Source organism: Pristis pectinata, chromosome 26, assembly GCF_009764475.1.
Source record: "Pristis pectinata isolate sPriPec2 chromosome 26, sPriPec2.1.pri, whole genome shotgun sequence".
Taxonomy (NCBI): domain Eukaryota; kingdom Metazoa; phylum Chordata; class Chondrichthyes; order Rhinopristiformes; family Pristidae; genus Pristis; species Pristis pectinata.
This window is the reverse complement of record NC_067430.1, coordinates 25,877,836-25,891,877: the sequence shown is the minus strand read 5'-3', so window position 1 is coordinate 25,891,877 and position 14,042 is coordinate 25,877,836. Positions and strand designations below refer to the sequence as shown.

The 14,042-nt window shown below is 43.2% G+C and overlaps 1 protein-coding gene across 6 annotated transcripts in view; it reads left to right on the top strand.

Annotated features, from left to right (window-relative positions):
- The window catches only part of pik3cd (phosphatidylinositol-4,5-bisphosphate 3-kinase, catalytic subunit delta), a 182,945-nt gene that overhangs the window by 128,303 nt on the left and 40,600 nt on the right, over positions 1-14,042 (top strand). For all 6 annotated transcript variants that reach the window (XM_052039051.1, XM_052039048.1, XM_052039049.1 and 3 more), the window contains 2 exons: positions 1,872-2,027; positions 9,706-9,795. In XM_052039051.1, the coding sequence (XP_051895011.1) occupies positions 1,872-2,027; positions 9,706-9,795 (246 nt within the window). The remainder of the gene's footprint in view (positions 1-1,871; positions 2,028-9,705; positions 9,796-14,042) is intronic.

Below are 14,042 nucleotides of genomic sequence, written 5' to 3'. Positions count from 1 at the left end.
GCCCGCATTGTGTCAAAGGTTGAATGTGTTTATTAATATGTAAGACTCCGTTAATCTGGCACACTTTGGTCCAGGATTACTGGATGTTATTCCTACTCTAACAATCTTTTAATTCACCCTAGATGCTAAGAATGATAAAAGTTTCAGTGAACCCTGTAAGGTGTGGTGAGTGGGAAGGGAACACAGAAACCAGGGTCAAGAGAGCACGACAGGTCAGAAGGTAGCAGGGAAACTGGGGCCCCAGTAGATCAGAAGAGAGTGTGGGAACTGTGGCTCCCGTGAATGGGAAGGGAGTGCAGGAACCAGGGTCCCAGTGTGTGGGAAAGGATTGTATTAGTAGGAAGGAGTGCACTGACCATCACCTGGTGAGCTGGATGCAGAACCATCAGGATTTTTAATAGCAGATTATCAGAGTTTTATTGTAGTGGGGTTGGTGAGCAAGTACCTAGACTCAGAAGGTCATGGGGGAGAGACTGGTTTCCAGTGGTAAACACAAGCTCAGATATTGGTGCTTATACTCACCTCCACGGTGGAACTGAATGTGCAGCATTGAATATAACTGGCAGCCAATTAGCGTTTAATGCTGGCAACCAAAGACAATTCTCCACCAACTGCAAACCTCCTTCGGAGAGGTAGTGGGAAGATTGGAGAACAGCAGTTTGAGGCACTTCGTTCTCATTTTAGCAATAACCCTCACCATTGCCTGACCCCTCTAATTAGGATTCCACCTCCAAATATTTTAACTGGAGTTTTGAATTATTTGACTAATTGAATTTGTAAGTGAAAGTAATGTAAAAAAATGAAGAAGCTGGCACAAACAGGTGACAACTAGGCTGTTATGTGATGCTTTAACCCTGATTAACTCTAAGATGAACAAGTAAAATACCGCAGACAGTGGAATACTGAAATAAAAAGAGAGAGTGCTGGGAGTGCTTGACAGGTCAGGCAGCATCTGTGGAGGAAGAAACAGTGTTAACGTTTCGGGTCAATGTTCTAATAAAGGTTTCTTGGCCTAAGACATTTACTGTTCTTCTCTTCACAGAAGCTGCCTGACCTGCTGAGTATTTCCAGCATTTTATTTCAACTTTCAATTATTGCTGTTCATTATTTGTCAGAGATAAAGTCGAGTTTATTGTCATGTGCATAAGTCCATGTGTGCAGAGGTACAATGAAAAACTTACTTGCAGCAGCATCACAGGCAGCATTCACAACAGAAATTAAACATAAATTATTCATATTTTTACAAGAAAGAACACAATTAGAACAAAACGAAACAAAGTCCATTTTAGGTCAAAGTGGTCATAGTGTTGCTATACTGGGGTAGTGATTGGGGTTGTGGCAGTTGGTTCAAGAACCGAATGGTTGAAGGGAAGTAGCTGTTCCTGAACCTGGTGGTGTGGGACTTCAGCCTTCTGTACCTCCTGCCTGATGGTAGCTGTGAGAAGATGGCATAGCCTGGATTGTGGGGATCTTTGATGATGAATGTTGCCTCCTTGAGGCAGCGCCTCCTGTAGATACTACCGATGGAGGGGAGGGATGTGCCCGTGATGTATTGGGCAGAGTCCACTATCTTCTGCAGCTTCTTAGGTTCCTGCGCATTCAAACTGCCATAGCAGACCATGATGCAACCATTCAGGATATTTTCAACAGTACATCTGTAAATGTTTGTTAGAGCGTTCAGTGACAAGCCGAACCTCCTCAACCTCCTAAGAAAGTGAAGACACAGCACGCTTTCCTTGAGTTGTGAGCTTGTGTTCATCGAGAAAGTAAGAGAGAGGAGAGTTGAAGACAAATGGCATTGAGATGTTTGACTGTGATATAAGTTAGTGAGATACCAGCAAAGATGAACCTTTGTATGTTTCCTTCTCCAGTACATCTGTAGATGTGTGTCCAATAACCTAACGCCACACCTGACGATGGTCCATAATTCCACAATAAAGGCCCACCAAGACGAGCAGTCCAACAGCATGGGACAAATCGCAAAGAGTCGGACACATTCCAAGCCACCACCACTTCCCATTAAAAAGGTAGGCATGGTGTGTTCTCTCAGCTACTGTCCAGGGGTTGACCTTGATTGAGGAGTATAACTAGATTCCAAACAGCGTACTGTGATAATGACCATCAGAAAATTATAGTTGGTGACGGACACAATCAGTTAACAAAATGTTCTTTCTACTTCTCTCTTCACAAATGCTGCCTGACCTGCTGACTGTTTCTAGCACTTTTGGGTTTTATTTCAGATTTCCAGCATCTGCATTTAGTGTAGAATTGGCTACCACTTCTCTTCCAGGAATGCCAACCTGAAGGAAGCTCTCCTCATGCCTTCAATGGGAGTACCATCTGTGTCTCGTCACACTCTGGAAGTGAGCAACACTCACTTCCACAGCCACACCTTCCCTTTTTAATCTGTTAATCAGACAGCTTTCCAAACAGCGCATCAACGTCATCTCTTACCCCATCCGAGGTATTTCCTTCTCCATTCCTCCTCCATCCACTGTGTAACCTAAAACTAACCTGTTTTCTCACTCGAAAATGATGAAGGATATCTGACCTAAAACAATAACTGTTTCTCTGTCCACAGAACCTGCTGATCTGTTGAGTATCTGCAGCATTTTCAACTTTTATCCCAATTGTTTTTCATTTGCATTGTCTGTAATCAAATTGCATTTTAATATTATTCCAGATATTAAGATAATCATGGGTCGATGGCTCTGATGTCTTGGGAGGAGCTAATGCAAGTCATAGAGTCATACAGTGCAGAAACAGGCCCTTCAGCCCAACCAGTCCATGCCAACCAAGATGCCCAGCTAAGCTCGTCCTATTTGCCCGCATTTTGGCCCATATCCCTCTAAACTTTTCCTTTCCATGTACCTGTCCAAGTGCCTTTTAAATATTGTTAATGTTACTGCCTCAGCCACTACCTCTGGCAGCTCATTCCATATATTGACCTCCCTCTGAGTGGAAAAAGTTGCCTCTCGGGTTCCTATTAAACCTCTCCCCTCTCACCTTAAACCCATGCCTTCAAGTTCTTGATTCCCCAACCCTGGGAAAAAGACTGTGTGCCTTCACTCGATCTATACCAGTGAGGTACGGCAGAAAGGAGTTCAGCTGTGTTGAAATCCATTCCAGAATTAACATTTGCTGAATGTTTATTTTGCTATAAACTGGGGCCTTTTTTGGAAGCACCCCATCGCAGAGAGCTTTAGGGTGGCTCAGTAGAACTGCTGCCTCGCAGCTCCAGTGACCCAGGTTCAATCCTGACCTCCAGTGCTGCCTGTGTGGAGTTTGCACATTCTCCCTGTGACAGCGTGGGTTTCCTCCCACATTCCAAAGACCTGTGGGTTGGTAGATAAATTGGCCACTGTAAATTTACCCTAGCGAGGGTGAGTGATAGAGGCTGGGGGCAGTTGAATATGGGGTTATTGTATGGACGACATGGACTCAGTGGGCCGAAGGGGCTGTTTCCATGCTCTGTGACTCTGAGTTTACGTGCTTCTTTGAAGCGTGTCACCACTGTAAATGCAGGAAACATGGCAGCAAATTTGTGCACAGCAAGCTCCCAAAAACAGCAATGCAATTGTGACCACATTCTTCTGCGATGTCGAATAGAGAACAAGATATGGGCCAGAACACTCAGGATAATTCCATTTCATTTGCCTAGAACAGCACCAAGGAATCTTTTAGGTCCACTGAGAGATCTGATAGGGCCTCAAATGGACAGCATCCCTGACAGTGCCACGCCCCCTCAGTACTGCAGCCTGGATTTTATTGTTCAACTCTCACACAATCTGTCTCGGAGGCAAGAGAGTTCCCAACTTGGTTTCTGCAGAGAGCATGTTGTCCCAGTAAACCTGGCTAATTATCAGAAGAAGTCATACAACGTGCGCTTTATTGAAGAATTGACGCATTATTATGATATAGAAAGATATAGCAGTCAATGTTAACATTCAGCTTAACCAGACCGTCCAGTGAGCAAATCATCAGAATTAAATTTGTTTATCCTGTCTCTACACTCATAGCTTCACAACTCACTAACTTAATGCCCAGATGTGTAATGGTTTCTTTTTTTTAAATGATATTTGCCTGATAAATAATACATCACTTATATGGCTTGCAGATGTCTATTCAGTATTGCTGTTCCTGATTAAACAGCAGAATCTTAAACCATTCAAACTGAATGATCGAAAGCCAACAAAAACTAACCCAGTAGTAGGAAGGATATAAACCAACCAAATACGTTTTGACCACAGCTGTCCTTTATTCTTCAGTTCTGACTGGAATTTCCACCTAGATTTATGTTTACAATTATTTCCAGAGATGCAGGTTCAGAGAATTTGAATGCACCAAGTGTTTTGTTTCTGCATGGAAGGTGGAAGTGAGTTGCAAAATGTGAAAATATGATAAGATTGCAGATTAGCAATGAATTAAAATATTTTAAAGCATAATGGAGGTTATGCTGTGGTAAACAAGGCAAAACTCCAGGAAGTGTTTTATTGAAATAATCACAGTCACCTAGAGTTCAAGACACCAAAGTGCACAGGGGATTTTTACAGCTGTACAATGTATTGGTGCGGCATAATGTATAGAAATCCTGCTGTGTCCTAGCACTCATAGTTATAAATAGACAGTATGTTTCTCTTAGTGTCTCTGTAATTTGTGGTTAATAATGTTTGAGATGCTAATCTAAAACATGGTAACACGGTACATACAGCAAAGCTTCAATGCATAAACCTAAACTCTGCTCAGACCTCCAATTAATATAATATACTTTTGAAGTCTTCCTCACCCTGCCGGTTGCATTAGCTGTTGCTCCTTTAGTTTGATCTTAGAGTGAGGTAAATTGGTTTATTATTGTACCGAGGTACAGTGAAAAACTGGTCTTGCATGTCGTCCAGACAGATTTCATTACAACAGTGCATTGAGGTAGTACAAGGGAAGACAATACAGGATGCAGAATAAAGTGTAACAGTTACAGAGAAAGTGCAGTGCAGGCAGACAATAAGGTGCAAGGCCATAATGAGGTAGATTGTGAGGTCAAGAGTCCATCTTATCATACTAGGGGACCGTTCAATAGTCTTATAATAGCGGGATAGAAGTTGTCCTTGAGCCTAGTGGTACGTGCTTTCAGGCTTTTGTATCTTTGCCAGATAGTGTAGCGGTTAGTGTAACGATTTACGGTGCCAGCGACCCAGGTTCAATTCCCGCCACTGTCTGTAAGGAGTTTGTATGTTCTCCCTGTGTCTGCGTGGGTTTCCTCCTGGTGCTCCAGTTTCCTCCCACATTCCAAAGGCGTACAGGTTAGGAAGTTGTGGGCAGGCTGTGTTGGTGTCGGAAGCGTGGCGACACTTGTGGGCTGCCCCCAGAACGCTCTACACAAAGATGCATTTCACTGTGTGTTTCAATGTACATGTGACTAATAAAGATATCTTATCTTTGTCCCGATGGGATGGGGGGAGAAGAGAGAATGTTTGGGGTGTGTGGTGTCTTTGATTATTTTGGCTGTTTCACCAAGGCATCGAGAAGTGTAGACTGAGTCCATGGCTGGTTTTCATGATATGCTGAGCTGTGTCCACTCTTGCACTTTCATGCAGTCCCGGTGAAAAGGGCCTTGATTCAAGTGGCAGTTTTCTTAAATTCCCATCACTGTGTGGAGCCCCATTAAACACAATTCATCCTTTATTGGTCAGCTTTCATCAGAAGCGTAGTAACCACCTCAATAGCCAAAAACTTGGTGTTTCCTTCAATAACCAAAAATTGGGCCATTGGACGGAACACCAAATTATCTGAAGTGCCTTCTGGTAGGACACCTTCAGTGGGAAGCAGTCCCTTTCATATTTTCGTAGTGCGTGTTGTTTCAAGGTGTGACTGAAGTGAGCTGTAGCATTTCCTGTGCTTTCATCTCTCGGTCTGGGGTCTTGTGTGAACAGGAGACAAATGAGCTTGATGTTGAGAGCAGATGACACTTGAAGCATTGATCCCCAGCGAACAGCCAACTCCCTTCAGGAGAAGGGGGTGGGAGGAAAGAAGATTGGGGGAGAAAGGTAGTGGGCAACAGAAAATGACTCACCAGCGAGTGGATGAATATTTTTACATAAACTGAAATAGAGCTGAGATCTTCTGTGTGTTTTTGTTCGGTGGCTTAAGAGAGAATCTTTGTTGAAGTGTGTGTGAATATGTATGCATGCAAATATGCACATGTGCATTCATATGTACACGGGTGTAAGCTTATATGCATACATGTGTCCACAAATGTATAAGTCTGCAAGTGCATGTATGTTTGTGTATGGAAATATGTCCCGGCACATGATTGTGAACAATTCTGATTTGACCTTCCCTGTTCTGACTGCTTGCTTTAATGCCATTTCCCTTTGTTCTTTCTCTGGCTTTTTTTTAAAATCCAGTATTACAATATCACTATTATGCAGAAGCCTAAAACCAGTTGTAACACTACAAAGCTCTGCTGTTGGAGCCACTTGGAATCTTACAAAGTTTAGAGTGTAGGTATCACATGCTGTGTCGTCAGTGACCTTCCAGGGGGTTGGAATCAGCATGTGATGCGTTCCCTGCAAACAGTCTGAGGGTTGCGGACAAACTGAGCTGAACTCGATTAGCATCGCTGATGCCCTGTTCATCCTGGTCTGTCCACTTGTGCCAGAAAAGTGTGGGGGAAGCTCAACTGAGGGCAAAGTGGAAACAAGGCAGAGCAGCTTGCATTGTATGTGAACCCTCCACTGTTCAGGGGCCTTTTGTGTGCTTGCCCGGGTTTAGAGAATGTGAAACAACCCAGTTTGTGCCACACACCTCTCCCTCATTTCAAGCCACGTCGAGTTTATTGTCATCTGCACACATACATGCAGACACAAGTGCAGTGAAAAACTTACTTGCAGCAGCATCACAGGCACATGACATTAGAGACATAACATTCAAAAGAAATCATAAGTTAAACATAAATTCTACAAGAACTATACAAGAGAGAACATGGTTAGAACAAAAAAACAAAGTCCATTGTAGTGCAAAGTGGTCATAGTGTTGCTATTCTGAGGCAGTGATTGAGGTTGTGCTGGTTGCAGATTCCAATGTTACAGTTACAGAGAAAGTGCAGTGCAGGCAGACAATAAGGTGCAAGGTCATAACAAGGTAGATTGTGAGGTCAAGAGTCCATCTTATTGTACAAGGGGCCATTCAATAGTCTTATAACAGTTTCTGATTATTAGATACATCACGATACAGTGGGAAAGGCCTTTGAGATCACAAGTTGTCAGAGGCCATCAGGACAGTCCACGAGCTTGGTTCTCATCTTGTCCTGGCTAATCCCTGTGCTCCTCGGCATAGAGGAATTCACACCCAATCAAGCTCCCTCTCTGGAAGTTTGAAAGTGTGAACAAATGTGTGTGAGTGTGAGTGAGTGAGTGAGTGAGAGAGAGAGAGAGAGAGAGAGAGAGAAAGGGTTAACGTACCAGACTGAGAACCCTTCATCAGAACTAGGAGAGAGAGAGAGAAAAAACTTTTAAGATGCCAAGAGGTTGGAGGAGAACTGGACAGGGCAGACTGAATATCTCTGTGAGGCTAGAGAAACAAAGGACTGCAGATGCTGGAATCCAGATGATAAACACGATGATGCTGGAGGAACTCAGCAGGCCAGGCAGCATCTGTGGAAAAAAGCAGGCGGTCAGCATTTTGGGTCAGGACCCTTCCTCAGGACTGAATATAGGAAAAGGGGAAGCCCGATATACTGTATAGCAGCGAAAGGCAGAGCAGTGATGGGTGGACAAAAGAGGGGAGGCGGGGTGGGCACAGGGTGGTGATAGGTAGAGGCAGAAAAACAGATGGTGATGGGCAGGTGCCGGGGAGGAGGGGAGAGCAGATCCACCGGGGGATGTGTCAAAGGTAAGGAGGAATAAAGGGGGGTAGAAAAAAAGAGAGAGAGGCTAGGAAAGGGAAGAAAAGAAGAGGCGTGGTTGGGGGGGCGGTGGGTGTGGGGATTACTTAAAGTGGAAGAATTCAATGTTCGTGCTGTTAGGCTGCAAGGTTCCAAGATGGAAAATGTGGTGCCTCCTTACCTGTGACCCAAAGTTGACGTGTTGGTCCATGGATCACTTCTCGGGGGTTGTTTCAGATATGCTGCAGTTTTGTTTTATTTTCATATTTCTGTTTCTATTCTTCTTCAAAGTTGTAATGTGTCCGGTGCAATGTTCCTACACCAAAGCCAATCTAGTCACTACTTCACATGAATCAACTTTACACACGTGGAAAGAATGTTGTTTAAGGAAACGGTTTTGCAGAGTCAGCATGATGATAAAGTGTAATTAATAATCTGTTGCCACATCTAATCAATAGCTGCCATTCACACAGACGCCTGCTGTGTCCTGTGTACTGAGCTGGGACTGGGGCTGACTGGCAGAGAGCTGCTGCCACAATGGGGCAGAAAAGGTAGACTTCACAGTTGGTGCTGTTGATTCTCAAGTTCCAACACTATTGATGGGATTAAATCTTGTCATCAGCGTGGGTTTTATCCAGCTGAAAGAGACAAGGCAAAGTGTTAGAGGAACAAAGGACTGCAGGTGCTGGAACCTAGATGAAAAACACTATGATGCTGGAGGAACTCAGCAGGCTAGGCAGCAAATTGTTCCTGAGCCACACAGCTCTGTCTGTGTGTTAGTGTGCAAGAGAGTGAGAGGGAAAAGGGTGAGCACAGGCAGTGAATGAGTAAGTTTGGGGGAAGGAGGGCTGCTTGTGAAGCCTTCCTTGAGTTGAAACAAAAGATCATGTGTATGGATAGTTGGTGCTGGGCAATGAGGTCTCACCTTCAAATAGTAAAGTTATGATGCTTCTTGCTACGCTGGTCTACTGTCCTTGAAATTTCAGTCCTGGCTGATATTTTGTTTGTGGCTTCCTGGCAGGTGTGCTTGACTTGTCCTGGGTGGTCCCGGTGCCCAGTGGCATTCAGGAACTCTCTCCCAAAGTCAAAGTTGAGTTTATTGTAAAATGTACAAGTGCATGTGTGCACAAGTGCAATGAAAAACTTACTTGCAGCAGCATCACAGGCACAACATTCGCAAGAAACACATAAATTATACAAGAAAGAACACGATTAGAACTAAATAAAGTCCATTGTAGTGCAAAGTGGTCAGGGTGTTGCTATACTGAGGTAGTAATTAGGGTTGTGCAGGTTGGTTCAAGAACCGAATGGTAGAAGGGAAGTAACTGTTCTTGACCCTGGTGGTGTGGGACTTCAGGCTTCTGTACCTCCTGCCCAATGGTAGTTGCGAGAAGATGGTGCAGCCCGGATGGTGGGGATCTTTGATGACAGATATTGCCTTCTTAAGGCAGTGCCTAATGTAGATACTTCTGATGGTGGTGATGGGTGTGCCTGTGATGTATTGGGCTGAGTCCAATGCTCTCAAGGTCCCTTTCTGAGTGTTTTACAAGTATGAAGAAGCATATAACAAGCAGAGATGTGTGCTTGTTCACACTTTCAAACTCTCAGCCATTTAAGACGGTGAATTGTGTGTGTGTGTGTGTGTGTGTGTGTGTTTGTGTATGTGTATACGTGTGTGCAGTGGGAACATGTATGTATAACTATTCAAATGATTAAATGCTTCTGTTCATCTCAGTGAGTCACCAACTCTGCTCGCCCATTGTAAAGAGCTGGCATGTTGACAAAGTACATGTGAACTGATGTGATGTTTTCCTTTTCTATTTCAGCAGTCGAGCATCAGTCTCTGGGACCTGGATAAACCTTTTACGATCAGTTTACTTTCAGGGAGCAAGGTTAATGCAGATGAAGGAATGAAGGTTAGTACAACTCCTTACCCCCTTGATGTGAACAGATCCTCTTGTTTACTGCATCTGAATGATTAAGATATACATAGATTACTTGTCATAAGGCCTCAACCACACATCCACATTTGTTTGTAAGGCAATCTGCAAAACTCTACAGCACAGGAAATTGGAGGTTTTGGGCTTAGACCTCTTGAAGCAAGATATTTCTTCTTAGAATTATGATTTCCCGGTAGTTAAATGTCTTTTTTTTGCGGTTTCAAGCAACAAGGGGAAGTTTAGAGTGAAGTGTTTGCTGGGGAGAGGGGGGGTTGGTGGACGTGGTCAACCATGCAAGTGCCATTTTACAAGGGATTGTCTTGTTGTAGCGCAATGTTTGTCAAAGATGAGAAAGAGATAGCTAACCAGCAGTTGTTGTTTGTAAAATTTAAATCATCTTGTGGGGAGAGAACGTGTTCTGTGTCCTCGAGCCAGATGCTAGGAAGAGCAACTTCTTTTCCAATGAAGAGCTTGTGATTCCTTTAACTGGACATGAGAATTAGAGTTGGAATATTCCTGGAAGTTGTGTCGTATGTCCCACCTCTCAGCATTGGCCATTAATTGGCCTACACGACTACCTAGTGTGCAATTTTGGTCTCTGTGCGTGAGGAAGGGTGTACGTGCCTTAGAGGCAGTGCTTTCATTGGATGGGTTCATGGGCTTGTCCACTGGGGGAAGAGTAAGGTTGGCCTAAATGTCTCACTGGAGCTCAGAAGAGTGAATGGTGGTTTCAATGAAGTGTGGGACATTCTGAGAGGGATTGATAGGTGGATGCTGGGAGGGTGGGGAATCTAGAGTCGGAGGCAGGGTCTTGGACTTATGGTCAGCCATTTTAAGACGGTGAATTGGGGAAATATCTTCACTCGGGGATTTGGACCCTTGGAATTTTCTGTCGCAGGGGGCAGTCATCGTGTGCTTTCAGGACTGAGACTGATAAACATAAAAACTATGAGGATTGAACAGGAAACTGAATCAGCCGTGACTTTATCAAAAGTTGGAGCGACCTTATTTCTTACTCCTTCCCTACAAGATGCATATTTTTACCGTGGCAACTGGAAAAAGAACATTTTTTTGTTTCCTGATTGGACAATTGTTGATGTTCAGTGAAGAGGCCTCCCTGCTCATTTCCAATGTCAGTTTAAAAAAAACAAGAGCAAAGGCAGTGAAAGGTGATAAAGAAACACAAATGTTATTATACTAAATGAAAATTAAGAAATTGCAAGAATCTGAAGAAATAAAAAATGCTGGTGACAATCGGGTTGGGAGGGATCTGTGGGAAGATAATCAGTGTTAACATTTCAAGTTGAAGACTCTTCATTAGAACTAGGAAAGAGAAAACAAGTCAGTTTTCATTTTCAGAGAAGGTGTGGAAGGGATAGGTAAGGACAATGGGAATATGTGTGAACAGGTGAGGCCAGGGTTGCAACAGGGATAAGTTGATGGGTTAATGGGGTCAAATAGAGACTGAGAATATAAAGAAAGGAGCCTAAAAATGGTGTAATGTAGATTTGTGGGACATGCCCAACAGATCAGGCTATATTAACACTGAGAGAAAACCAGAGCCAATGTCACAGATGGATGACTCACAGCAGAAATGGCTGGTTCTGATGCAACCAGAGAATGCAAGTTACCTGAAATTGCAGTTTTCTAGGCTCAGTACTGAATACTGCAAAGTACCCAGACAGAAGATAAGGTGCTGCTCCTCAAATTTATGTTGGGTATAATGGAAAATCGTCTTCACCGTGGCTGCAGAGTGGAGTATCTATTAAAATGCATTGCAATTACTCCCTAAAATATCTTTGACAGCAGCTCCCAAACTCGTGACCTCTTCCACCTCAAAGGACAGAGGTAGTGGGTGCAGGTGACCTTCACCTTCTGTGGATTCAGCTCCAGGTCACACACAACACTGCTTTGGAAATGTATCTCTGTTCCTTCACTGTTGTTAGAACTCCGTGGGGAATGTAACATATGATTGTGATTTTTGGAGAACTTTACCCGTTTTGCTCAGAACTGCTTAATTGCCAAGGAACAATCCATTTTGTTTAATGTTGCTGATACTGGCTTCCTTTCCCGGACTGTTCCTTGACTTTACTGCTTTTACCGTCAATCTGTCTCTTAACTTCTGGTTTCCTTCCAACACTCATCAAGTATGTCCCATCATTGTTGCCGAATCATTGGGTCTTTGACCCAGATCTCAGCTGTCAATTGGACTAGATGGACTGGATGCCAATCTTCATTCTGCGGAGGTTAAGAGCAAGTCATTACATTGGTCTAATAGGCAGGGACTCGGTGTTGTGGTTTTGTTCTCTCTGAATCATATCCTGTCTGAGTTTTGGCCATCTACATGGATGCCCATTGTACACATTCAAAGAGTTTCTGTGGTGAAATGAAATTATTGTCATCGAAACATTTGGGAGCCTTGAGAGTTGAAAGTTGTTTTTGCCAGCCTTAAATGTGTATTGCGATATTGGCTGCTAATTATATTTACAGTCGGTCTGGTAAAATCAACAGATTGGAAACATGAAATGTCAGGTCACCTGTACTCTGGTGTGCACTTGGTGTGAATTTCAAGCCAACTAATATATTTATATACTCTTTTTTTTAAATCATTATGGGATCTGTACATGACGTCCCTGAGTAATGAATTGGTTCCGTTTATTACAGACATCTTAAGTCAATTTTCTCCATATGTCGGAAAATACACAAGAATCCCTCTATGGTAACCAAACCTCCACAGTATTGTAATGAATGGCATCAAACGCACATAAGACTGATAAGAAAGAACAGTTACTAAAAGTGGGGAGAGAGAGAGATAGAGGAAACTAGTTCTGCCGTTCGTAGGAACGAACCGATTGTACGTTGGACTTTTGAATTTAATAATATTTTGGAGTTCATATGGAGGTGTCCATAAGTAGGGGGTTCATAACCCAGGGAAGGGCTATAATGAAAAGAATTAAGGAAAAGTCTTTGAGTCCATTGGGACTTCCTGACATAGGAGCCACAGGCAAATCTTTGAACCGTGCCTTTTCTCTTTGTGAGTACTGTCTGGGCCTGATGCTTTTTTCTAGCGTTTTCCGGTTTTGTTTAAATTCCTGTTTGTTATTAAAGCTTTCACAAACAAAGCCCAAATCCTATGTAGTTGTCACTTTTCAAATATTTCAAGTATTGCGATTTGAAACTTGACCCATTCTTATCTTTGTTCATTATTACTTCATCTGTGGGAACTGCTGTGCAGAATGGACTGTAAAAATGATTACCCTGGAAATGTATGTAGTGTTTTGGAAGCAGAAAGGCCTTTTAGTAGTTCTCAAAGATTCCAGCTGTTCACCGACTTGAGTATCCTGTCCCTGCCCTGACTCTGCCCTCTCATGACTGCTGTTTCTGGTTCCCAGGATGCTATCTTGTCCCTCAATGAGTCATTCTTTCTGTGCAAATGGACTTTGATATGGCAACAACTTATTTCTGTTCATATTTTCTTTATTTTTCACTTGCTGGGCAGAATGAAGATTTGTTGGTGCTTGAATTTGCAGAATTTTGCACTGTTGGTGCCTAAAATGCCTTGTCCAGTTTATCTCTTGCTTTCAAACTTACAATTTATCCCACTCTCCACACCCTCACCTTTGAAGCACACACATAATCACCTCATCTCTTGAAGGGCTCCAGAGTTTTTGCTTCCAATAATATGTTAGAATGTTCAAGTTCAGGAATAGCCACTTTCCTACAACCATGAGATTCTTGAACCAACCTGCACCACCCTAACCCTACCCCAGCAATGAACACTGCAGGCCACCTCTTGACCTACTGTGGGCTTGTCTCTAATTGTGTCTTCTTCCCTTGCACTGTCTTGTTTTTGCACAGTCTTTTTCTCTCTCCCTCTCTTCACTGTCTTAATAATTGATGTGTAATTTATATCCTGTGTGTTGTCTGTACCTACGTGCCTGTGATGCTGCTGCAAGCAAGTTTTTCTTTGTACCTGTACCTCACTGTACTTGTGCACATGACAATAAGCTCGACTTGACTTGAATGATAGTTCGGCCAAATGTTATTCGTTATGGGAAGGTGTGGCCCCCAAGCCCTTCAATCCTTTTATCTCCAGCGTGCCTTTTGTTTAATGGAATTACATTTCCACAAGGAGCTGACTCAATGCAAACACCTCCATAATGTGCGATCGGTTGATCAGTTTAAGGGTTATCAGCACAAGCACACCTGGAGGACTGTGCACA